Source organism: Neolamprologus brichardi, chromosome 7 (genome assembly GCF_056152115.1).
Source record: "Neolamprologus brichardi isolate AB-2024 chromosome 7, ASM5615211v1, whole genome shotgun sequence".
Lineage (NCBI taxonomy): Eukaryota > Metazoa > Chordata > Actinopteri > Cichliformes > Cichlidae > Neolamprologus > Neolamprologus brichardi.
In genome coordinates, this window is record NC_142110.1 from 22,237,874 (window position 1) to 22,264,708 (window position 26,835).

General features: G+C 38.8%; 1 protein-coding gene across 5 annotated transcripts in view; it reads left to right on the forward strand.

Moving 5' to 3' along the window:
- Positions 1-10,012: 10,012 nt before the first annotated feature.
- The window catches only part of LOC102779219 (pleckstrin homology domain-containing family A member 7-like), a 132,009-nt gene continuing 115,186 nt past the window's right edge, over positions 10,013-26,835 (forward strand). For 3 of the 5 annotated variants that reach the window (XM_087843319.1, XM_006782378.3, XM_006782379.3), the window contains exons 1-3: positions 10,014-10,164; positions 10,294-10,370; positions 10,529-10,586. In XM_087843319.1, coding sequence (XP_087699445.1) covers positions 10,082-10,164; positions 10,294-10,370; positions 10,529-10,586 — 218 coding nt within the window. In that variant the 5' untranslated portion in view covers positions 10,014-10,081. Of the gene's footprint in view, positions 10,165-10,293; positions 10,371-10,528; positions 10,587-25,788; positions 26,038-26,835 lie in introns of those variants that run through there. The other 2 variants (XM_087843317.1, XM_006782380.3) reach the window with 2 other exon arrangements.

A 26,835-nucleotide genomic window follows, 5' to 3' on the forward strand; every position in this document is an offset into this window, starting at 1 on the left:
AAATAATTATAGTCGAAATTATGTCAGGTATATAAAAATGGGTTTGAACAGGGCAAACAACAACTGCTTGCACTTTGCACTTTTTTTTTTTACTGCACTAACATTTCTTAAATTATTTTTAAAAAGCTCAAAGAAAACAAAATGAATACAGAGAAAACACTGTGATATTTCCTTAAAGGTAAGTGAGCTGCCATGTCGGAGGTTTGTGCTCTCGGAGTACTTCTTGATCATTTGTTATTCTAACTTTCCAAATGATCAAGAAAACCCTCAAAAAATGTCCTGTTTCCCCCAAAAATCTTGGGTTAAACTTAAAGTGACGACTCAGACCTCACAGATGAAACCTGAAATAAAGCCTCAAATACCAAAAGGTACAGAACTGTCAAATTCAATTAATGTTTGCATCTGTTTGGTTGTTCTTTCAACCTGGAGACTGGATCTGTTATTATTTATTTTGCATTATTAAAAGCACTGAAGTTGACATTAAACTAAGGCTTTTCAGGCAATTACCAAGATACATTCTTCTGGGGAAACAGCTACACTTCTACACTGAAAAATCATTTACTGGCCTCAGTGAATTGCAACTACTCATGTTTAGATTTCTGTTGTTCAGCCTTCTGACAAAAACAGCCAGCAGCCGTCTGTAGGTGGCACAGCTGTCAGAATCCTGCAGCTGTTGCCTTCCTTACCTGCAGATGGCACACATCAAGAGTTTTACATCTCTAATGTAAAACTGCTGCTGCAGTTTCTCTTCTGGATTGGAACAGCGAGTCCTTCATTGAAAGTCAGCAGAGTGTCGTTTGCTTAGTGTGGTTCTTTGTTGTGTGTGTGTGCGTGTGTGTTTTGCTACTTTCACATTGATCTGTTTCTTGAGGCAGGTTTTATTGCTTGAGAATTTTGAAAACTATTCTTTACCCCACTGGCCTGCTATTTTCAGAGACAACTTTTTGATATGACATCAAGAAAATCATTTCTAAAAAAGAGACTGTTTCTTTAAGCGAGGTGGATGATTTTAGAGGTTCAAAAATTAAATATGAGTCATTTTATTCAACCATACTTCCCATTTAAAATCTTCACAGATGGTCACTCATTTCAGTCTTTGAATTTCATGTGTATAAAAATATACTTTTCTATGTGAGGTATTGTCACAATTGTCAAAATTTGGTCCACAACAGTTCCGCTTCTTTGACACACATCTGCATTTTTGTTGCCTCGCTGGCAGCTCTGTGTACACACAGATCCACAGTGTTCCCATCCTGCATCCAGATCCGGGTGTCTTGTTTCTCTGTGTTTGCTTTCTTTGTTTTCTCTTGTGTCTTTCAGCGCTTCACACACTACTGCTGATAATGGATGTCCTGCTGACTGCTGTTTTTGTGCAGTATAAATAAAAGAAGGGGAGCAACAGGCACAGGCTGATAAACACCTCAGCTGGCTGCTGTCTGCTTTGTAAAAAAAAAAACAAAAAAAAAAAACAAAACCCCCCACAGTATTCTCTAGTCAAATGATGAAAAAAGAGATGAGACTACTTTTTTCACATAGTAGATATTTTCCTCCACATGATAGCATAATGTTTGAATGGGCCAAAAACCAGTGGGAATTAAACTGCATTCTCTAGAATGCGTTGGAGTGGAGAAGCAACAAATTACAGTGAGTGAACACAAGATGACAAGGACAAGCACAGTAAAGTAAAAATGTCAGCATGATGACAAAATGCTACAATAAAATGCATGAAAGAAAATTCTAAATAATTGAGTCTCCCTAATCCAGGAAATGGAGTCATCAGGGAAGTGAGTGTGGCAGTCGGTGAGCAGATGTATCTTTTTATGTGTGTGTCACTGTGTATTAGACATTGTGTACACTCATGTTAAAGAAGGATGCAGGAAGAGAAAGAAAGAGGAAGATTATGCAGGATCCAGGGCCTCCTAGGTGGTTTATCAGTAAGGATATGCACACATACTGTTGAGAGAGTGTCTACTGTTGATTCAACAGCAGTGTGCAAAATCATTGTACCGTGTAATCTGCATATTGACAGATGTTAAGCTGCAGTAATACATATTTTATATTTATAACTGAAAAACAAAATATTTCAAAGACCCAACAAAGAACTGGCATCTGATTCTATTTAGTGATGACAGTTAAACACTGACTGGGTTTCCATGAAAAACATTCCACTGGGATAATTATGTTGCTTTGTGTCTGCAATATGTGTAAAACAGAGTAATCACTTACTAACAGGTTCAGCAACAACTGTCAAGTGATGATAGGCGACTGTTGTTTTTACAGCTCGATGTACTACTACCCCCAAGAGGAAAAAAAATGTTCATTATAACAACAACAGTTGCCTCAAGGTGCTTTATATTGTTAGGTAAAGATGCTACAATAATAAAAAGGTCCCCCCCCCCCCCCCCCCCCTCCCCAAGCAAGCACTTGGTGACAGTGGGAAGGAAAAACTCCCTTTTAACACAAACAAACATCCAGCACAACCAGGCTTAAGGAGGGGTCATCCATCTGTCATGAGTGGTTGGGGGCCGGTATCATGTTGCTGCAGTCATGCTAAATGAAGTTACCATGCTTATCATGCTTGTTTGATTGCACTTAAGTAGCTTTGCATGATTGAAAAATTCAAAACGAATGATTATTTATATCCTTCTGTGCGCTCACCCAGAAACTCCACCCATGTGTACAATGAAGAATATCCACTCTCAATGACATCATAAGACCTTAAGGAGAAAAAAAACTGTATGAAACCAGGGTTTAGGGCATTTTGAGTAGATATTCGAGTACATATGCAGACCTCAAAAGCCATTTAAGGTCTACTTTTAAGCGTTTTGGGGACATGTATATTGCTTCTAATGCATTTCTGTAAATTCAATCATTCATTTTAATAAGTGAAAGCTGACAGCTAGCATCACACAAACATTATTTGTATATTTTAAAAAAAAAAAAGCCTTAAAGACAAAAACCTCTCAAATATTGACTTTTAGTGGGGCTGTGCCTTTTTTTTAATGTTCTGGTATGCAAATCTGCAGTATGTGTATACTGTAAGTTCAGGGTTAGGTGGGCCAGCACCTCAACACATACATATAGTGCTGCAGAGCTGTTAGCGTCAATTTCCTGACGTGTGAGCCTGTGATATCATGACTTGATGACTTGGCTGGAAAAGTCTCTCATTGTTTTTTTCATATGCGAGCACTTTATCTTTCCACACAAATACACTCCAAATGGTAGAAAAATCCCCTGGGATTTCAGTGGCCGAGGCTGTGCGTGCCGACCTCTACCTGCCCTTCAGCTCACTCTGCCTTGTCAGGAGTTTCTGTTGTTGATTTGGCGGTGCCTCCACAAAGCAAGTGCTGGCAACTGAAACCAGGCAGGGGAGAGGGTACCAAACACATGTACTCGAAAATCCCCAGATGTGAAAAATGTGCAAAATTAAACCAGCAGATTATTTGGACATGTTTCCCTGCTGGAAACAAGTGTTGAAATTGGAAAATTGTTATAACTCGACAACAAAATCAAAATCAAAATGGAGTTTAACATGCTCTAGTGTTTGGAAATCAATGGAAAACATTTGTGTTTTTAGAATAGCGGTAAATGAAGACCACTGTGACAAATATCAACAAAGGCTTTGTGTTCTTCACACTGCATTGTACCTTTTAGGAAATGACTGTTTTTGGTGAGAAGATTTCTCCTGACTGTGAACTTGACAAAAGCTCACACGGAATGCTTTGTTTTGTTTTCTCCCAAATGTGGACTTCAAAATAACAGGTCTTCATGGAAAGTGTGTCAGAATGTTGTCATAAGCATGCCATCACATGTCTCATGGATGTGGAGTCACTTCGGAAAATGAAATTCCAGTGAGCTCAGAGTTCCTGATGAGTGACTCAGAACAACAGCGTCTGACAGCTGATGGAGGCTCGTATTTATCTTAATGAGCCACCGAGGAAAACCAACGATAACATGTTTGCTGCAAGTAAACATTACAGTCTCAAACTACAAGTCTAGACAGTCATCTTATTATGGGTGTAAGTGTATGAAACATATTTTGAATCTTTGTATAGTACTTTTTCTATGTACAGTACACACCACACTTGAAAGAATCATAATTTGTAAGTTATTCTAAATTTTATTTGCCAATTTTCAACCAATAAATCATTAAGTTAACCTTGAAGTGCTCAGTGGATGTAAGGCAAATTTACAAAAAAATTAACATGACCCCACTCTACACCCCTACAAAGTTTGTTTAGAATCAATGTAAAACCTTTTCGAGCTTACAGACAGAAAGAGAAGAGAAGATAATAATAAATAAAAACTAAACCCATTTTGGGGGAGTTTAATTGGACATTTCTTTGGTAAATGGATGGTTCTTGGCAGCATTTTATACTTTATACAAGCGCTTTTCAGCAACAAGTGTCTGACTTGGCTGGGAATCAAGCTGTGTGCAGCATTTATAAAATCAAATCAGACCTTTCCTAGTTAAATCACCTATATACTAAGTGGCAAATATTCAAAAGAGCCCACAATCAGCACATTTTTCATGCCCTCTGCCCATTACCTTCAGAAACAGCACTGGCAGAGCACCTTACTTTGCTGTTTTTTCACTGTGGAAGCCCGCTAGTGTGGTGCCTTTTAGTACTGGCTAAAACACTGGTAACGGGTAATAGAAATGACCACAAATCTCTTCACCTTAATGACTTCTTGGGGTTTGTTATATCATAATAGCGTTCACTGAGGTCAGTGTACCAACTGACAACAATAGTTACATGAAGAAATTCTGTGGAATTCTGTGTTTACATTATATTCAAATTCTATGTGCTTTGCCAACATTCCTCCTACACGTACACTGGCAGAGTGTCAGGAGAAATTTGGGTTTCTGTATCGTCATAGAACCACCAAACCCATCATTGGTGGCCTCATATTTGTAAGGTTTGGGTGCAAACTGGAATACAGCAGTAAATCAGAATGAGATTGATTTGATTTCCAATATCACCTTAATCATTCTCTCACCTATTAAAAGCATTTCTGCGTGCAGAAGATTAAGGACAGTAATGAAGTATTTGTACTTCGTTACTTCCCACCTCTGCCTAGTTGTGGCTCAGGTTCACAGTATCAGTTTCTCAATGACGAGATCTCCACTCAATTAAAAAAAAAAAAAAAACCCAAAACATCTGCACACTTGGGATGTTCCTGGTAATTAATTTCTTAGTCGACTAAACAAGGGGGGAAAAAGCAGACTAACCAGCTAGTCTAAAACTAAGAAACACTCAAATATTAAGTTAAATTTGATAATCGTTTAATGAAAAATGTCAAAAACTGATAAGAAAATAGTTTTAAACCATTTATGACATTCTTCAATAATGAATCATGTCGCTTGACTGCAGCACCTTGCATTGTGTATTATCAAGGTTACACGTTATACTCCAGACAGTGTAGAAGAAAAACACTTAAACTGAAGTTACATATGACACGAAAACATGTAACTATAACAGATGTTTACGTATTACTAAAACATGATTAATACGTTAACATCTGGTGTTACGGCCCTAGCAGGGCCTCCTCCTGAAGGTGCCTGTGTGGGCGTGTCCCACCACCTCTTCTGCCTGAGGTGCCACCTTTCCCTTTTGTGCAGCTGACTCTCGTCAGTAATCAAGGAGATTTAAGCCCAGGGAAAGGTGAGCTCGGGGCCAGAGTGCCATTAGTGTGGTTACAGCTAGTGAGCCGAGTGTGTTGCTGTGTTTTCAGCTAGTGAGCTGAGTGTGTTGCTGTCTTTTCAGCTAGTGAGCTGCATGTCTGTGTTTGCAGCTAGTGAGCTGCAATCTTTTTGACTTTGTGCTTTATTGACTAACATTTGAGTTTTTGTTTTCTTAAATGGTGATAGCGGCTTGTCCGTCTCTTTTAGTTAGTTTTAATAGAAACTTTAATAAAACTCTTTAATTTACCCTCATGCCTTTTTGTCTCCTTTTTCTGACCTGGACACTTTTTGTTACCTCCCCCTCACCGCCTAGACCCCTCAGGGGAACGTAACACTGGAAAACGAATAAATTGCGACCCTAAGGTGTGGCGTGAATGACAACGGAACAATATTGGCTTTCGGTGAAGTAAGAAGCAACAACTTTTAGTCCATTATTCGCAGCATTCAATCGTTTGCCAGAGAAGCATTCTGAAACATTCGGATGCTTTTCATAGTCACTGTATCCAGACTCCAGCATGTCTCAGAGAGAAGATCCAAAAAGACAAGCTGACCTCAGCTCTCTTCCCTGGGGTGAACAAGTAGAACTAGAGGAGAAGCGCTTGGAAGAAATGCAGAATGAAAATCTCATGAACAGAGAGAAGATTATGTTCCTGATGGAAGAAAATGAGAGAAAGAGCGCTGAATTAAAAAAAAAACTGTCTGACCAACTTCAAGAAAAGGAAGGTATTATTGAGGAGAAACAATGGGATCTCCAAGACATAGACAAAAAGCTCCAGGAGCTCCAAGGAAAGCTTGATGAAGAAATCCTCCAAGAGAAGAAACAACAGAACATAAAACAGAGAGAGATGCAGTGTGAACTCCAAAACAGGGAGAGAAAATACAGTGGGCTGCAGGTAAGCCTTGATAAAACCCTGCATCAAGAGTTTCTTCAAGAGAAAACGCAACATGACATAAAACAGAAAGAAATGGACTGCAAGCTTGAAGACACGGAAGAAATATACTCTAAATAACGCTTGATGAAACAAAATAAAGAGTTTCTTCAAGATAAAGAGCAATAGGATATAAAACAGAAAGAAGAAAAACTTCCTCTTCTCCAGGACTTTGAGAGGAAAAATCAAAAAATACAATTTTTTTTATAATAACATGAAGTACAAAGCAACTGAACTGGAAGAAGAAAAGGACAAACTGGAAAACCAATGCTCAGAGATGCAGAGTAAGATCATAGAAATGCTGAGAAAAAAACAGACAACTTGAGGAACTTTCTAACAACTTGAAGTCCCAAAACACTGAAATACAGGCGCAAAAGCAACAAGAGAAATCGCATGAAAACCTGCAGTGTATGTTTCAAGAAATCCAAAGGAGAAGTCAGCAGTTAGAAGAAATGCACAACAACGCGCAACAGAGAAATATAGAAATGCACAAGGCAAAGCTAATACAAGAGGCAACATCTAAAGAACTAAAAGAAAAGCTTGATGAAAAAGAAGCAAAATTTGCAGAAGTGGAGAAAAGATGCAAGAAACTTGACACACAAAATGCAGAAACAATTGATGAGTTGAAAACCCTCATCCTAGAGAAAAAAGTGCTGGATCAGTGCTTGAAAAAGAAGCAAAAACGCTTGCGCTTTTTCCGGAGGAGGGAGACTGCTGCTCCTCACCTGCCTCCTTTTTCTCCACCTCTGTTCCATCTTAATTTTCACCTCTCCTCTCCCCTTCGCTTCCCTCTTTCCCTTTTTCTCCTAAAACCTCTCCCCTCCCCTTTTCATCCTTTTTCTTTTTCACCCTCACCCTCATATTTCTCCCTGTTGAAAGGCAGTTTTTCCTCCCCACTGTCGCCTAGTGCTTGCTCGGAGGGGATTTTTGGATTTTCTCTCCTCTATCTTTTTACTCCTTTCCATCTTTTTTTAAAAAACAAACAAACAAACTTTTTCCCCTTCTACCTTTCCTTTAACCTCTTCTTCACAAGCCCACCCCCATCCCCCCCTCCATTCCCTCCGTCATCTCCCTACCAAAGGGTAGGGGGATGGGGGGACAATAAACACAATTGGCTACATTTTACTTGTGTCAGATCAATTTCCCCATTCAACAATAATTCATCTTAAGTATGAAAACAAAAAATGCGTAAAGGCTGAATGTGTGTTTGTGTGTGTGCATAATATGCATACTTTACTTGTTGGAATTGAATGAATTTGATTGCTGAACATGAAATCGACTGTTACAAGAAAATCATTTGAATTCACAATCCAGCGTGTAATCACTTCATCTGCGCGCTGCAGTAACAGAAAATATTGCATAGGCATGCTGGGTGGTAGGTGGAGAGCAGATCCAAAATGCAGGAACGCTCAGACAAAAGTAAACTCAAAGTGCAGCTTTATTAGGTGGAAACAGCAAGGCTAACAAAAACATTAGCTGAGCACACAACATGGAGGAGTACGGCAATGACATGACGAAGACAACAGGGAAACTGAGGACTTTAATGCACACATGAGGTAATTAGGAAGATGCAACACGGCTGGGCAAAACAAGACACAGGTGAACTAAGTCAGACAAAGCTGAACATAACACAAGCAGGACAAGAGACTATCAAAATAAAACAGGAAACTACCACTAAGAGTGAGACATACAGACATGACAAACACAAAGGGAGACAATAAACAGAGACATGACTGGGGAAACAGACAAAGAATACAAAGAAAACAAACACTTAAAACCACAATGAGAAAACTAGAAGACTTCAAACATATTGTGCTCATATTGTGTTGGGCTAGCTATATGCTGAAGTACTGCTACCACGACCTGCAGTCGTTCCGATGTTGTGCAAAATAAATAAATAAATAAAAACACCGGCCCACTTTAACCCCTGACTATTACACACCATTTTGGCTCTTTTATCTATTTTTATGTGACATTCCCTGGTGACTAATAGGTGAACAGGACTTCCTTTCCTGTGTTGCTGTTCAGACTCAGATCAGTTTGATGTTTAATGGCCTGCATTGACAAAATAATAACTTCCCTCAAATGACTTAAAGCAAAAGCAACAAGTCCATTTTCAAAATGTAAGGAGTAAAAGTACACAGTTGTCTCAAGCACTACTGAAGTAAAGTACAGAGACCTGAACACTCTACTTAAAGCACAGCACTTGAATATATGGCTATAGAAGGGCAACAAATCAGGCTTTTTTTCTTTATAAATGTTTCCTGTGGAAAATGTATATTTTATACAGATTTATGGGACCATTTAATAAAAGACCCAAAGATGTAATTGCAAAGATGACTGATGGTTTCTGACTGGACTAGAACTGGTGAAACTGTGAAAATAATAATCACTTAAAAGTCACAATTTTGAGCCCAGGCTGATTGCTTCTCATACAAGCTTGCAGCACATAAACAGAGCCACAGCCAGGACTATAGACATTACGTCCAGATTGCTTTGGCAGAGTCTCAACACTCAAAGAAATGGACAAGAATAAACTGTGGTGGAAAATTCCTTTCACTATAATGTTTTTGTTTTTTTCAATTAAATTTAGCCTAAAATCTGTTTAAACACTGGGTGATATGTTTTATGACTGTAAATCTAAATGTGTGTCTATGTGAATACACAGACTGAAGTTAACAGGTTTAGAGGTAATGTTTGGGCATCTGGTCATAATAAATGAAAGGAATAAGCTATCAAATGACAATTCAGGGTTTAAAGCTTTTCTATCTTTGAATTAATTGGAGCTATGAGCGTAAAAGGAGGCAAGACGGACTGCTGAGTCTGGAAAGCAACCAAAGATATGATTAGGCTTTGAGCTGCCATTTAAATTTAAATTTGTACAATAGGCAATAAAGTAACTGGTTAGAAAGTAACAACCATGAGATAAGAGATAATGAGAAATAACTTGTGTCAGCATAATGTGAAGGTGAGAAAGATTAACAGGGAGTAAGACTTAAAAAATGTGTTACAGGAGTCTTTACTGAGGTGACAAAAGAGTACAAGGGCAAACTAGTTATAAGAAAAAAGAAGGCAAGAAGCGAGGCGGGGAAACTGAGAAAAACAAAAAAAACAACAACCCTACAATCTTCACTATATATACACAAACTCAATACATATACATATAAGCCTGGATGCTATATAATACTTCAGCTTCTGTCCGTTTTATATTCAGTTGTATTGCCTATATTGGTAATGTTCAAAACACCAATGCATAAAAAAATCGTTAAACCTGCTTTCCAGAAATTTTGGAGTTAATCTTCATCTGCTTAAAGCCCTGTGCTGTAACTGCCTGATCATGTTGATGCTCGGATGTACGGGCTTCCGATGAGTCCCTGAAGGCAGCGCTGGCCCTAGCAGTGATTATTGAGCTCCCGGGAGACTTCATGGAGAGGGAATGAGATGAAATAGGACTTGAAGCCGGATCATGGCGGCGCCTCTCGGGCGGGACACCTTACCTGAACACTGGTCTTACGGTGTCTGCGGGGACGGCAGGGTCTTCTTCATCAAGTGAGTGGGATAACAGCGCTTTATCGCGCCGTCTCTCCCGGTTTAACGGGAGTTGGCGGGGTCTGCCCGGTGTTTTCTTCCCGGCGGTGTAACAGGTGTTTTTCCCTCCTCTCTCTGTCTGTGCTGCAGCGATGAGACACGGACCACTACCTGGCTCCATCCCCGCTCCGGTCAACCTGTAAACTCTGGACACATGATACGCTCAGGTAGCTAGCTAAGCTAGGTCTCCAGGGCAGTTTCACCTGTGCTTATTTCGCATTTTTGCTTATTTAACGGTGTTTGTCGCTGCTAACTTCACTATACGGTCCGGGCCCGACAAAGTTTCAAGTGTTACGAACAAGTCTGTTGTCTGGTTTTATTTTAGACCTGCCTTGCGGATGGGAGGAAGGTTTTACGGACGAAGGGGCCAGTTACTTCATAAAGTAAGTTCCTTACAGACCATATACTGCTGCCGTCTCCGTTACTGCTACCTGCGCGTTACTTGAAGTTGCCGTGCAGCTTAATATGGCTCCTGGCTCGAACTCCCTGCTACTAGCAGGAATAATTACCGCTGGGACAGTGTGGATTTAGATGGGGTGTGCCTGGGGCTAACCTGCTGAACCTCTAATGACCTCACTGCTTTCATTTGTGCTGTGCGTGAGAAGCGGCTATCAGGTGTTTGTCATGATCTCGCGTTCTGCCTTTTGGTACAGACCCACACTCACGTGTGTTTGCGAGGTTTTACGAGAGTTAATTTGTCATACAGTGATAAGAGATGATCTCTGGTTAACTTCCTCATATCCCAGAAGTAGTTTGAATTTTATTTTGCATATTTTAGCTCCTGGATAACCTACAGAGTTTATTGTGTACTACAGGGCAGCAGATAGTTGTTTAGGCTGATAACCATGTAATAAAGAAATCCTGATGGACATGTGACCTCTTTCAAGATTACCAGTAAGCAGACTTGCAGCTTCTTAATACTAACCCTCTATGATCAGGTTCTACTAACCATTGTATAGATCTGTATGGTTTGGTTGTTGGGCTCACAATATACTATAGATGTGTTATAGAAGGTTTTCCACCATATATCTTTAACTTGAGATTTAAATATAAAGGCATTTAAAATTGGCAGGTTAATGACTCTGGTAATTAGGTAAGTGTTTAATTGACTTGTTAAAGCTATGGGCCAATGATGGGCTCTGCCCAAGATAAGTATTGTTGTTGTTGTTGTTTGAATGCATTGTTTTGTAAATGCATTTATATCATATTAAAGTTGTATTATAAGTTTAACATAGTCAAATAAAAAGACTCCTACAAACAGCTGTAGGAAAGAAACACAACTTTAGCTCCTGTTAATGTAAACACACAGTGACTTTCTTTACTAACCCACTACAGGCAGGTCTGTGCCTGTAGTGCAAATTATTGAATTGTCTCATTTTCATTGCGTATGTAACAATTAAACCCTTCTGGCAGACTGACTCCTATGTAACACAAGCTGAAGACACACGTGCATACCTACACCCATGACATAATCTGTATTATCAAGAATTTTACAGTGTAAATATTATACTATGGTTTGCAGGTAATCTTAGTAACCTGATACTGACATTTGATTCTTAATCAGTGGTCTTTTAATAAGCTTTTCCGACCCTACAAATTAATTGTAGGGTCGGAAAAGCTTATTAAAAGTCAGATTATGTGAGAGTCAGGCCCCCTGCTGAGACACAGTCTGTAGTCTTCTCTCGGTATCAGCTGTTCACTGCAGTGTGAGGTATGGTTTCTTTCTTTCTTTCTTTTTTTGGGAGGGGGGGATAACAGTGCATGGGTTTTTTTGGGCGTCAGTGACAGACTTATAAGATTAGGAGTAATGACAAACCTTTTTGTTTTTGTCTTTAGTGTCTCAGATGGATTATTCCAGAAACTGACTAACTATGTATGTAGATGATGATGATGATGATGATGATGATGATGATGATGATGATGATGATGATAATAATAATAATAATAATAATAATAATAATAATAATCATCATTATCAGAAAAGCAAATCCAGATTTTTTTCAGATCAAAATTCCCAGAAATACTGATCTACTTGGTTGCACTTTTGAGTTTTTGCTGAAACTGCTTGAGTGAGATTAAAGTTTATTGTCATATGCTGATAAATTGCACAGTAATACTGAAAGGTGTTTCTTAATTGATAAACACCGTAAATATCAGCATGATCTTAATCAATAAATGTGTGAATTATGGTGGGAGTGTGGATATAAACTCAGTGCATTAGCTGCTAAACATTATTTCTTTACTGTCCTGTGTAATTGTATCCTTATAGAAAAGTGCCAAAAACTGACTGCAGTGAAAACAACAATGAAACTGTTTTACAAAACCCCACAAAAGATGCTCACTGTTTTTTTTCGTTGATATCTGATAAGTGAAAAAGATGAATGTCTTGGGGCTGTGTTGTGTTCTGCCTCGTTATCCCTGATGCAGGAGCTTATCTCTGCATCTTCAGTGATGTATGAAATGAAAGCAAAATTCTCACTAGAAAAAAAATGCTCTTTGACCCTCCTTTGTCCTCTCAGTGAGGTAAAACTTTAAGATGCAGTTACTTGGCGACTTTAAACTTTAAAAAGATCTTTTTATGAAAAAAGAGTCATAAAAAGAGTTTGGAAATTCAGACCATATCTTTGTTGTAAAGACTCCAGATTGGTTGAGCAGAATAGTTCTGTGTGTTTGGCAGTGTAATCCAGCAGACAGAGAAGGAAAAACACTTGTTTAGTGCCTGAACAGAAAAGTTTGGGACTTTGGTGGTATTGACTCGGAATTTCACTCTGGGTTTCATTCAAAACGTGAGACTTCAGATTGCAAATGTGAAGACACGCTGAGACCTACAAGGACTGGACAAATCATCATGTAAAGGCTTTTTTTCCTACCAACTTTGAGAGGATTGAAAGTCAGGAGGGAATTCAATAAACAGCTGAAACTAGCTGGAATTTTAGCAGTAGACAGAGTTATTGTATGCACTGAGGTTGAGATTGCGTAATTTGAAGATAAAGTTAGAGAGGCAAGACAAAGATGGTTTGGACATGTGCAGAGGAGGGATAGTGCAAATATTGGATATACGATGTGAAATATGGAGCTGTCATGCAGGAGGAAAAGAGGAAGACCACAGAGAAGATTCATGGATGGAGCAAAGGAGGACATGTAGAGGGTTGGTGCAAAAGCAAAACAATAAAAATGTTTTATTTATCCATCCAGCCATCCCTTTTCCTTCACTTATTCAATTCAGCGTCATGCGGGGTGGGAGCCTATCCCAGCTGCCATAAAGAGAGCAGGGGTAACCCTAAAGAGGTCTCTAGTCTGGACTAACCACCATTTATTACTGATTGTTTATATCTTTGGAAACCTAGTTAGCATTCATGTTTTTTTTCCTCTGTGTAGGTATTTACATAAGCTTCTGTAGGAAGGAAGGTTAACACCTGTTAGAGCGCTCATGGGCCACTCAGTTGTTCAGTAATCAGTGTTTTTAAGGTCCTGAAATGTCCTTAAAACGCCCTCAGGCAGATTTAGTGCTTTACAGTTTCTCTGTGCTGAGAGAATTAAGTGGCATTGCAGATAACAGAGAGCAACAGTTGGTTATGTCGCACTTTATGGTTTTCTTTGTGTGGAAGCTCTTTTTTTTTTTTTTTTTGGCTTATGTTTAAATACTGTCTGCTTCATTGCAGATCACTATTTGTGGGGTAATTAAAAATCTTGTAAGCCGTGACCGGGAATATACATTTTTGCTGGGATTGTCTAAAAATAATCCTGAATGGGGATATTGAAAATACTTAAAATCTGCAGTTACTGTCTTTTTAAAAATATCTAGTGTAGTGTATGTTTTGGTTTTTAAATAAAACCTTTCATTTTTGCGACACTTCGATTTAGCTTGGCATAGCGCTCAATCCGTGATGTAATTGGCCATCAAGCTGTTGGCAGGCAGTTGCTATGTTTGAGATGCATATGGCTTCAAAGTATGTGGTGCAACCACCACCACCACAGCCTTGATGCTTTGCGTCGTCTTGATTGTGATGCACCCTCACATTGCGCCACATATTCTTGAGGAGCCATCTCTGTCTCAACAGTTTGTTTCATACTAGACGTCCTTGTAGCAAAGCTCTCTGCGAGCCTGATGAAGATGCCACGTATAACTCACACTTAGGACGTGGGACTCATGTGGTCGCATGCTCTCCTGTACACATATACATGTTCACACTCGCATCTCTGAACTCTCTGAAATGAATGTGGGGAGTGGCTTCACTGGTCCGTCATCACAAAACAAAACAAAAAAAATAGGAGGGTGTCTCTGGGCTTAGTGCAACTGTGCATTTGTAGAAATGCTTGTTCATTTTTCTGTTGTAGTGGGGATTTGTTGACCTGTTTGATGGTTAAAGACTGCATGATCTTTAGTGTCATTATACAGAGCACAATGAAATTGGGGTTGGATCAGAGATAAAAAACAAACAAACAAACAAACAAAAAAAAACGACAATCCCCAAACTAAACAGCAACCTAAAAGACAAAAATAGACTTAGCCAGTGTAAAGTGTCAAAGCTTGCAATATCTTAAGGAGTACACATCCCTCTGACGTTTGATTCATTCAGACTGATGGCAACCTGTTGGCAGTCTATCTGTATTTGTCTATTAAACAGCAATTATTTGCAAACCTTTGACAAGTCGAACTCCAGCTATTTAGTTTCTGGACAGGTTCCAGAACGTTCTCCAGTCCAGCTTGGAATTGGATATAAATATATAAGCCTCCTGCTTTGCTGAAAACTATGTGAACATGTATCCGTAATGTATTTTTTTTAACTCATACCTCGATTGGGATTCAAAGTAGATACGATGCTTTCAGCTCTTTAGGTTAACTGCAGTAGAAATTGTAATTTATAGCATTACATGCACATCATTCTTCAGTAACGCTCAAGCGTTCAAGTGAAATAACAATAAGCACATTCCTGAGTCTTTGGGAGAGTCAAGCTTCAGGTATTTCAGGTATTCTTAAGATGATAGAGATACGTCTGGAACAGGAACAAACATTTTAGTTTGTCCTTGTTTTAATTGGCTTATGGATGATATTTTTTTGAACAGAAAAAACCCCATGGTGAATTAATAACATTCTTGACATCTAATATCCTTTCCATGTCAAAGCCATACTGTTTATCTAGAGGCCGAATTTATGTAACAGCCCCCCAGGAGTCCACTGTTGGAGCCTCATCTATCTGGAAAAATGCTTTTCATGTTTTTATTACTCGCAAAAAGGACGATGCAGCTCCCTCTGTGTATCTGTGCGGATTTTGTTTGGCCACTCCGTGACACTGCTAACAGCTTGTTTTTAAGAAAAACAGCTCAATTTTATTTCTTTCCCCATTACAGCACCTATTATTGATGTCCTGTTTTAAGGTGGTATGGATGTACCGACCAGTTGATTGTATCACATGTAATCTCAAGTCCGCTTGCAGATTTGTGGAGGTGAGGAAACGGGCAGAGTTTGAACATCTTTTTCCAGCTCTGTTCCTGCATTATTTAGATATTTCTGACAGTTTTAACCAAATGCAGTGCTATGAATTCTCTCTTTGGAGAGACTGTGTGAAAGTGTACTCTGTAACCTCTTATAAACCAGTTCTTTTTCATTCATTGTTGTCTATGTGCATAACCTGCATCTAGCTTGGTGACTGGAGTCACAGTGTGAGCATAGTCACAGGTGAAAATGTTTAATTTTTTTTGTCACAGAGACACAAGAATGTGATCGTCTTCAACATATCTGTGCGGCTTCCAGAACTGTTGATGAGCTCACTGTAGACAACAATCAAGAGCCAGATCGTTTGTCTGCCCCTGGCTGTTTGCTTGGTTACTTCATTTCCGTTTGTCCCCAAACTCGGATACAGTTGTTTTTTGCCTGGACTTGCTTTAATAATCCTCTCTTATACTCTCCCCTGGACAAGGGGGATGTAAGTATAACTTGGGTTTGTTTGACGACTTCCTCTGCTGCAGACAAGACCCTCTCACATAACCTCTCTTCGGAAGTTGTCCCGAGGCTGTTTGTTTAAGCATGTTTGGAATATTTCCCTGGTTGTACCCCTGTTTTGTGATTTTTTTTTTTTTTTTTTTTTTTTTTTTTTGCCCTCGTAGCTATGTGCATGCACACAGACATGATGTCTGATTCTGTCTTCCCCCGAAGGGCCTACAAACAGATTTTCTTCCCCCTTATTCTGCAGCTACACCCAGCAGGGGGCTCCTGGTACAGGGAGGTGGGGAGCGTTGCCAGTCGGGTCCAAGAAGGGATAAAATTCTTGCAGGAAAGGCTGCATGACTATAGCTTCACTGGAGGGGATTGAAAGAAGGCAGGGGGCAGTGAGGGAAACTGAAACCAATGCTATACACACACAGTGAAACAAAGAAGTAAGTGAGCAGATCTGAGAGATGTCAGATTCCTGTTGGGTAGATCAGCTAGCCCAGTCCTGCAGGCTTCAGTCTTGTCTTTTGCCATTATCCTGGATTTTACTTTATCTGGAAGTAGCTTTTTTTCCAACTTATTGATGTTTTATGTGTTGTTGTTGTTTTTTTTTTTTTTCTATCAAACAAAAATACCAAATGTTTTAGGATTCTTAGATGTAAGGTTTGCAGTCATGGTTTAAAAAAAAAAAAAAAGTTTTACCCATCAGTGCTTCATAATAAATCATGTGGTCCGTACGAGCTCCTTAAATGACTTGAATCTAACTTCAGACATAGAACAAAACACAACAGGTTTTACCATTTCTTTATTTATCTAGGAAGTACAGAGCTAAAATGCTGAAACAGTATGTGAAAAAACTAAGTATACCCCATGATACCGTAGCTTGTAGACCCATCTTCAGGAGCAATAATTTGAATGATTCTGTATAACTTTTATTCTCGCACATCATTTTGGAGGAACTGTGGCCCACTCTACAGAGTTGCTTCAGTTCATTCAGGTTTGCAAAATCAGATTCTGGGGTAAATTTGCTTGGAAATCCACCTTGGGAAGACTGGCAGCTGTGTTAAATGTTTGTGAATAATCTGACCATAGATTGATATTGTTTGGAAGTGGGCTTATAACACTTCCTACATTGATAGGAACCAACAATTCCTTCTCTAAGATTATTGATTACCTCCTGGATACCTGATTGCTGCCAACACCTCTGCTTTTATAGGGGTAGGTACACTTTGTCAGTCATCGAGTACATTTGTATTAGCAGCACCTGGCTCCCACTTTCTCTCTTAATTCTCATGGAAGCAGTAAATGTGGACTTAGTTTTTCACATACTGCTTCTGCATCTTTGCTCAGTTTTGAAATAATGACCTGGTATAATATGTCATCTTGTTGTTGTTCATCTGAGATTGTATTTACTTAATTTCTGGACCTGCTAAGGACCAGATGATTTATTATCGTTATTTAGATATAACTATATTTTGATATGTAAAATCTGTAAAATCTGCTACAAATATAAACACTCGAGCTTTGCCTGAACGACCATGACACCGACACTGAAAAACTAAGGATGCAGGTTGTGATGAGATGATGATCTTCAAAATTGTGTTTGGTTCCTCTGTCATTTGAATTCGGCGTGATTGGCGGGGTAAGCACAATGATAGTATCACGAAGCCGTGACAAAGAGGCTTATCTCAAAGCAGCTTACAATAATGTCGGGAGTATGGATGGCCTTGCAAGACTTAAATACTTTAAGGCTCCGAGTTACATTGGCTGTAGATACCATCGGCACTGCTGCTGAGTAGTTTTTGTCCTGTAATGTTGACTTTGTTAAACCTTCAAACGGTTTGCTGAACAGGTATGTTTTTTTTTTGTTTTTTTTTTGTCAGCAGTGTGTGGGTTCCAGTTTTTATCAGTGTCACACATTCAGACCTTCAACCCACCCAGCATGACTGTAGTCTTGATGGAAAAAGGGAAAAAGAGCATTTCCATTAAGAGAATACAGTGCTCCTACTCTCTCTCTGCATTGTAAAATAGCCTTGAATTATTATGTTTCAAACCTTGCAAACAATGAACAGGAAGCAATGACAAGATTAGTAATGAGTCACAGCAAAAAGGTATTTTTTGCCTGGAAAGATGGTGTATTATGGATGTAAGCTGGGTGATGTATTAACAAGTGTTTTTCATTTCTCAGACCCTGGGTTTCTGATGAGTGCTTGCACCCTAGGTGAACATGAAGCTGAATGGACCTAAATGTAGGTGTTATGTACAGAGAAGGCTTTGCTGTATTAAATCTGAATCCACATGACAGACCGTTTTGATGTGACTTGAAACGGGTGTAATACACAGGAAAAGCATGTTTTTCCTCATTTTGATGGAAAATGTTTTTCGAGTTTTTAATAAAACTGAAGAACATAGGGCTGGTTTGTGCTCGCCATCTAGAGCCCTTTGTTCTTAAGTGAAAAAGAGGCTTTGTTTTGCTGTGGAGCCCTGGCTAAACCAAAGAATCAACAGTTCTCTGGCAGACAAATAAAGCCTGGAAGAGAAAGCTTTGACAACAGCAGGTTTTGTTTTTTTTGTTTTTAATTTTATTGTTTTCATTGGTTGAGAGTGCTGAGTGATTTCTGCTTTTCTTCCTAGAACAGCAGGAAAGTTAAAGATTATTTCATGCAAATGTCAGCCCAAGGACAACATTTATATCTAATGTGGTCTTCACTGCCTTTTTTTCTGTTCTTAATAGCGTTCCCTATAGATATTTACTTCTAACACCTGCTTCTTTACAAAGGACTATTTCTTAACATATGCCAGGATTATATTGGTTTTCTGACATGCTTTTGCCTCTCAGACTGTCATCTAACACACCTAATATAGACTTAATGTAAATTAGTAACTTCCCAAGGTGTTGAAAGGTAAATAATTCTCTCACCTACTCTGGGCTTTAGCTTATTTGCTTCTAAATAGCTAAAAGCTGTAGAGGTCACAGTGTTTTTTCTTTGGTATTTGACTAGAACAATGCCAGTTTTATGTATATGACAGTTTTAAGCAGCACCTAGTTCATTTTGACCATGCTTTTTTTTTTTTTATGCATTAAAAAATCCCAAATCTCCCTGTGCAAGAATGTTGGCTCTGGAGTGGAGCAAATATTTGATGTTTGCTTGCCTCATAAGGTGGGAGAGATTTTTATAGGATGAGGATGTTTGTAGTGAATGACTTTGGAAACAAGATGAGTGCATTTTCATCAGAATTTATAAGCCTTCCCATGAGATGGCATCTGCTCAGGCTGCTCCTATTACCTTTTCCTTTTCTTTCACGGTTTCCCCCAGGCTCTGCTTTTCACATACACGGTATCTTGATGTTTCAGTAGCTGATTTTGGTCAGTGTCTTACCTATTCTCTGTTTCTCTTACCTTCAGTTGCTGATCACCACTCTTTGTTATCAATGTGAGAATTGTGAAGAGTTATTTCAGTCCTGAAAGCCTTGCCAAGGGATCTAATACACTGCTTTTTGTCATCACTATAGTATAAAAAAGTAAATGTTCTGATAAACAAGTCTTCACAGAAGTCCACCTGATGAAAATACTTTTCTGGTATTGTTGTGCAAATTTTATATAAATTGGATGAGTCGAGCATCCAGTCATCACTTATTCAGTATTGCTAACATTGCACCAGGTTTTGACAATTATGCCTCATTTCATTTTGGACATTTTTAGCTAATGCGCCCAAAAACCCCGATGAGCCATTCCCTTAAATTCTTCCTTCAACCAAGGTTTTAGGGACTGTGGGTGGAAAAATGCACCCGTCTAAATAATGTCTAAATAATGTTTCTCAAATGATTCCAATTTAGTTATTTGAAGTAATTTAGTAATGAAAGATTAAGTTAAAATAAAGACGTTTCTGATCAAAAAAAGTAAGATAAAAAAATGAGATTTAAAACTTTGAACTGCAGATGGAGGTATCAATGAAAAGACGCAAGATGAGTCAGTGTTTATGTCTGACTCACTTTATTCATCCTGAAAACCCACAGGGATTCAGACATCATCTCCACTGGCTAATGATTTGAAAAAAAGCTCTCTCTGTGTTTGTGTGCTTAATCACATTCTTTCACTGGTTCGTAATACTGGAGAAACTCTTAACTTTGACCAACTTGAAAGGCTTCTTTGATCCTTTTAGACTCATTTTATACTTATTGCAACCTGCACTTTGATAAAAGTGTTTATGTCTTTGCACTCACAAAGCACTGTTTTCAAATGTCGTGTTACAGGATGTTAAGTGTACATGACCTGCAAAGATAAGATTGACATATTACTTTGTGCAACACTGAATAAAGACAACAGCACAACAAAATTTAACAGATATTTGTGACCTTTAATTTGCATGGTACACTTGTTTCTCTGCAGTTTCTTCTGGAATTACATTTTCACATTATGAATAAATTCCTTTGTATCAAACCATACCTAAAACTTATTTTAAAGACCTTTTGTAAAAGGTTGTTATCTTATGTGTATGGATGAACATATATGAAAACTGATTTATTTCCTTTGTATCTAATGAGCTTTAAATCATGAGAATAGTACAGCATCTACAGAAAAGAGACATGTGCTGCTTTATATAGAGATTAGAGGGATAACTGCCCAGCTCACTGTTTTTTACCCACTGGTTTTTAGTGTGGATTAAACAAGTGAAACCCAATATGTTAATTACTGGGCTTTAAATGTGGTAGTGATAGGCCCTCATCAAACTCACAGCATTTTAGATTTTTGCTCTTAACTATAATTTATGCGTTTCCTCAACCCATTGTTGTGTCAAACAGACTCCACAATCCACATACTGGCACTTTCTTCAAGGAGTAGTTTTCCTGACAGTGCACCTTCAGTATTCTTAGGGGACTCTTCTCTTCTTTTCCTCTTCTTTTGTCTTTCTCTTTGGGAAAGACCTTAGTCTTTAGGGTCATTTCAGTGTGTGTGTGTGTGTGTGTGTGTGTGTGTGTGTGTGTGTGTGTTTTTAACACCATCTTTGGAGTTGGTCTGAAAATGGATATCTTGAATATTTAACCTTGCCCTGAGGCTGTGGTATTAATCCACAGACTCTTACAGAGAATCTGAGTACAGCACTGATCTGTCAGGCTGATATGTGCTTTATTGTGACATTTAATGGGAATATAATGGATAAGATGTAAAAACAAAGCAGGATGACAAGCTGCACATAAAATTTCTGTGCAGCTTTTTGTGTGCTTTTCATTTCATACATATACTGACAAACAGAGGTATTGGATAAACAGCCACAGGCACCCAAAAAAGTTATTAAAATGATTAAGAGGCTTACAGCCGTAAAATGATTATGTGCATGTGAACAATTTTAAAATGACTGCTCCAAATGGTCCTCCATTTTAAAAGGGATTGCGATCCAAAACATGACTACACATTATAATACTTTTGGTAATTGCAGATCTTCTCTGAACTCTTAATGACAAAGTGTCGAAACATAGTTGGTCCTATCAAAAAAAGAAAAAGAAAAAAGTGTTCCTGTTGTGATCATTTACAAAGTCCAGAATGTTCTGAACACACTTGACTTTCGACTGATGCCTTTTTCATTTGTCTTAATCAGTGTGTAGGTGTACAAAGTTCAAAATGAGTTTTTTTTTCTATTATGAAAAGGAAATAGAAAAAAAGAACCATTTAAACATTCATAAACTCACATACCATCTATTGAAATGTCAGCCACGTCTGATTTCCTGCATGTTGAAAGATGAGAGCGCAGTTATGTCTTTCATTTCCCGCCACTGTTCTCAACAGCTATTTTTCATATCGGAGAACATTAACCTCTTAACCTCTTGCTGCTTCCCCTTTTGCACAGTCAATCTAAATTTTTATTTGAGCTTGAAAAATAAACTTTAACACTGTTAATAGTAGGGATGGGTCTCCAGAACCGGTTCTTGTAGAAAACCGGTGTCTGGTAGTCTAGTTTGTTTGAATTGTTAGTCTGCCTGCGCATCGATCCAGCTTATTGGTTCTTGCGTTTGCGTTGCAGTGAGCTAATTTCAGTTGACGTGTCAGAGGAGGGAAATGGCTACGGAGCCTGTGGTATCGATATGGACGTTTATTTTTATTGCATAAAAGGATGAGATAAATGGTAAAGTGCAAATTGCATCCAGAAAACAAACGACTGCATTATTCTGGTAACACAGCTTCGGTTCTTTGCAAGCATCTGTACAGGCAGCATGCTAACGCTAAGCTAGCCAAGAACCCTTTTTCCTGGGAGTAATGAAGTAATGTACTGCATTACTTTTAAGAAACGTGTTCTGTGTAATATCTGTAATAATGATGTTTTAAAGCAGGGGTGTCAAACTCAAATACACACTGGGCCAAAATTCAAAACTGGAACAAAGTCGCGGGCTAACGTTAATATTTATTGAAATATATTTATTCCTCCAGATATAAGAATGAATATTTTTTTTATGGACTCAAACACGTTTTGCTGAAAAACTGAATATGGAACAAGCAAAGCTTAATACTAAACAATATATATATTAGCTGTATAATACCAGTAGGCCAGCTCTAATAGTAATTTGGTATGGCTTCGCGGGCCAAATGTAATTAGGCTGTTTGGCCGGGCCAGAGTTTGACACCTATGTTTTAAAGTAACAACTCCAACAGTGATCACAACAAAGAGGGGAAATACCACAACAAACATGCCATCATGATCTTGGTTCGAGGGGTGGCTCAGTCTATGAAATCAAACATTCAATACCAATACCCTTAAACATACTATGCTTTGTCTTTGTATTCTAAATGAGACTGTAATTTATAGTAGGGCTGCTCGATTATGGCAAAAATGATAATCACGATTATTTTCACTGAAATTGAGATCTCGATTATTTTGACGATATTTATTTAACAATAACAATGTATTGAATAATGACTTTAAAGATTGTCAAAAAATAATATAAAATAGTGTGATAACGGTGCAAATGTTTGCAATATAAAAAATAAATGAAAAATGTAAACGGATATATTTAGTGAACTTTGCAGTGTTGCTCTGTGGTGCAGCTACGACACCGTAGCAAAGTTTACACACTATGTCTACTTGATCCACGTATGACTCTGCAAACCCATAATGTTTCCACACCACTGAAGTTTGTTTTTTTTAACCTCTCTTTTTTAACCAACAGCAGTCACTCCTCTCCAAATAACTTCTGCTTAGCTTTCCGAGCTTCCCTCGGGTCCTCTTAATCAGGTCCCCCTCCAACCCCCGGGCTTCGGACCGGTACCGGTCCGTGAGTCGTTTGGTACCGGGCCACGAAAGTTGAGGCTCAGGTGTGAAATGTATGGTTTTCAGGGTTTTTTTTTTATCGGTTTTCAGCGTTATTTTGTTATCGTTTTTATCGTTTACTCGGTTTTCCTTGGTCTTTTCACGTGTGTTATGAATAAATTTTCTTTTTTTCGGTACTGGTACTAGTTTTATTTTGTTGTATTTATCCGCGACACCTAAAAGGCCGGTCCATGAAAATATTGTCGGGCATAAACCGGTCCGTGGCGCAAAAAAGGTTGGGGACAGCTGCTCTTAATTGTTGTGACACGTGTTCGAAATGCAGAGAGGTGCGCTCGATTTGCCACACGGAGCAGCGCGAGAGTAAAGCACGAGGGAGGGGCTAATAATCGGCTCAGTCATTTTTAACGATCGTTGAAAGCCCAGATTGTAATCTTGATTAAATTTTGATTAATTGAGCAGCCCTAATTTATAGAATGAACAACAAGTTGTGCTAAAGTCAGTATTTTAGCAGTCAGTATAAAACTATATATTGAGGTCATATGTTAGTTTGTGTATAGATAATTTTCTATACACAATCTTTTTGCTGTCATACTTTGCAGGCTCTAAGAAGAATGCAGCATAAGGGCATCATTTTTCATGTCTGGAGGCTACAACCATCTTCTATACAAAGTATATGGTTTGCTTTGTATCAGGTTGCGTTATTTTAAAAAGCAACTTAAAAAGACAGGGTCTTTGATTTGGTTACTTTCCTTTGGCTGTGTAGTACATTGGCCTTGGCTTTTTCTGTTACAGAGCTGCTTTGCCAATAGTAGACTTCATGAAATAAATCCTTTGATTTTACACTACCTGAATTTTAAGATGTGCTAATTATTGTTTACATCAGTGAAGTGTTCTTGGGCCTGTGGCCTTGAATGATTGTTGGAACCTCTCCTAATCCCAGGATCTTCATAAATTGAAGTCACCTTGGCTTTGCGTAACATTGATTTTTCCCTTCTTTTCCCTTGTATTTTTTTCTGTATCCTTTGATTTTTTTTTTCCCCCATTAAATTTTTCTGTTTTGCCTGCTCCTGAAAATAGCAGGTGTGGAACACTAGCAAGCCACACTATGACAAGCGATAGATAACGCAGTCATGGCAGTGAACAACAAGTCAACATGATCTCTCTTAGGCAGGTGATTCTAGGTGAGGAAACCAAAAAACAACAATAATTTTTATGTCTTGACTGTATTTGCTTCTCTTACACATGCGAGTAACTTCCCTTATTTACTCGCATGTGTATTGATTTGCACGGCAGTGATCCAAGTGAAAGGCATTGTTGCTGTATTTGATAAAAATATTTTATTTATTTATTTATTTTTTGTCACAATTTAATAAACAATAATGTCCATTATCTTTGAGTAAATAAACCCAGTTAACTAGGAAAGGATTTTTTTGTTACAACACTAAAAAGGATGTTGTTGGGGTGTTTGTAGGAGGGAGGATGAGTTTGAAGGACAGACATGTATTTTAAGAAGCTGTGGAAGAGAGGGGAGTTGACTGCACAAAGATTATTTTGTGGTTGTTTAACAGCTGTTTGGTGAATTGCTACAAATATGTAGCAATATATATAAATACATTGTGAGCTAAAATTTTGCACTCAATGGCATAGCAAAGCAGATCTATTGTCCATAAGAAGAAACGGCAAAAGACCCTCAGCTTTTAGAGTATGAAAGTGGCAAATAAAGGACAAGAAAGATTGTTGTTGTTGTTGTGTTTTTTTTTTTTTTTAAAAGGAAGAATTCTAATACCTTGTACTCAACACAGACTAGAAAGAGTCTGTTTTTATTTTCTCTAAAGGTCTACAGAAGATTGTGCTATAATAAACTGATAAACTTAAGACATGGAAGAAAATGCATGAAATGTAGAGCCTGCAAATGGAAACATGGAGCCAAATCTTATTGCAACTGTTGAATTTCTCCGCATGACAAGCCCACACATCGCTGCAGCGTAGGACTGACTTGTCTCACTCTTTTCTACATGACTGTTGTCTATGAAGAAAAAGCAAAGCTTGGGACTGGAAAGTGTGGGGCGTCCATCTGTGTTCCTCACTGAGCAAACGAGGACAGACACAAAGGAGGGATTGAAGGCCTCAGATGGAAACAGTGAGAGAGAGTAACAACAAGATGCTTGATACAATGTTGTGGCCCTTAAAGTCTGGCTAGCTGTGGGAGACAGTAACACTTCTGTGAGAATAAGGAGGAGGGCAAAGTTGCCTGGGGCAGGCCACCAAAACATTTGCAATGTAGCCTGGAGAGAGAAATCATCTGACGCGTACTAGGGTGGTCAGAAATGGGGAGTGGACAGAGAGAGGACTGGTGACACTGGACAGGACAATAGGAGTAAGATGCTTACAGCTGACATGGTGGGAAGCAAATCAGGAACCCGTAGGAGATACCAGTAAGAGTTGAACCACCTAGTCATTAAACAAAGAAGTGTTTTGCTGTCGAAGGATGGGTGCCTGCTGCAGTCGTGACCCCACACGGGAGATCGGTCAAGAGCTGGTTCCTATCAAACGTCACGCTGTTTGGCCAAGGGCAGCCAAGGTAGTCACTAACCTCGATGACCATGAATTCTCCACGTGGGATCTCACGTGTCACACAAGGTAAGCCTTCGTACATTATTGTTTCTCAACACACCAGAGTGAGGCACTGACCTCTGCAGAGGTGCTGTTACTGTGGTCCCATATTAAAGTTCGTTCTTGTGCCAGTTTTTTTTTTTTTTTTTTTTTTGCTATTCCTCAGGAACATGAAGTGCATTATAGCTCATTAACGTCTTTGTTTCTGGATAACAACAGTTCCCTTCGGTACAGTATATCGCCCTGCTGGCACATAATGAAATACGTTGAGTGTGGTGGTGGTTGTCAGTTTTATGGGATTGTAATGTTAAACAAGAGGCATAAAAGAAGGCACAGACGCACCGAGCAAGTTGTGGGTGTGTCTACTGGCAAGCTTTAATGTGGCTTCAAACTGACAAACAGCTGAAGATGCACACAATCCTGCATGAGTGTAGTCATAACGCACAAGTTGTTGCTGTGTCTGGCGTGACAGTGTTTTACCGTATGCACACAAACAGACAGATCGTCAGCTGAATGTTAACATAAGATTAATTCAGCTTGAGGTGTGTTAGAGCTTTAGTGGGATACTCAGTGCTTTCCTTACTCTCAGTCAGCTGGTAGATCATAAAGAGGCAGGATTGGGTTGTGCCTTGGCACAAGGACAAGGCTGAGGAAACAAGGATGACACGGGAGGGTGATTTGTCCTAGAGATCATTGACTGTATCTTTATTAATCTCCCATTGTCTTTCACATACCTAAATCAAGACAGAACCTGTCACCAGTTTGGCAAAAAACCAAGGAGGGTGTTGGCTAAATCTGCTTCACTCTTTTCAATGGGAAAGAAAT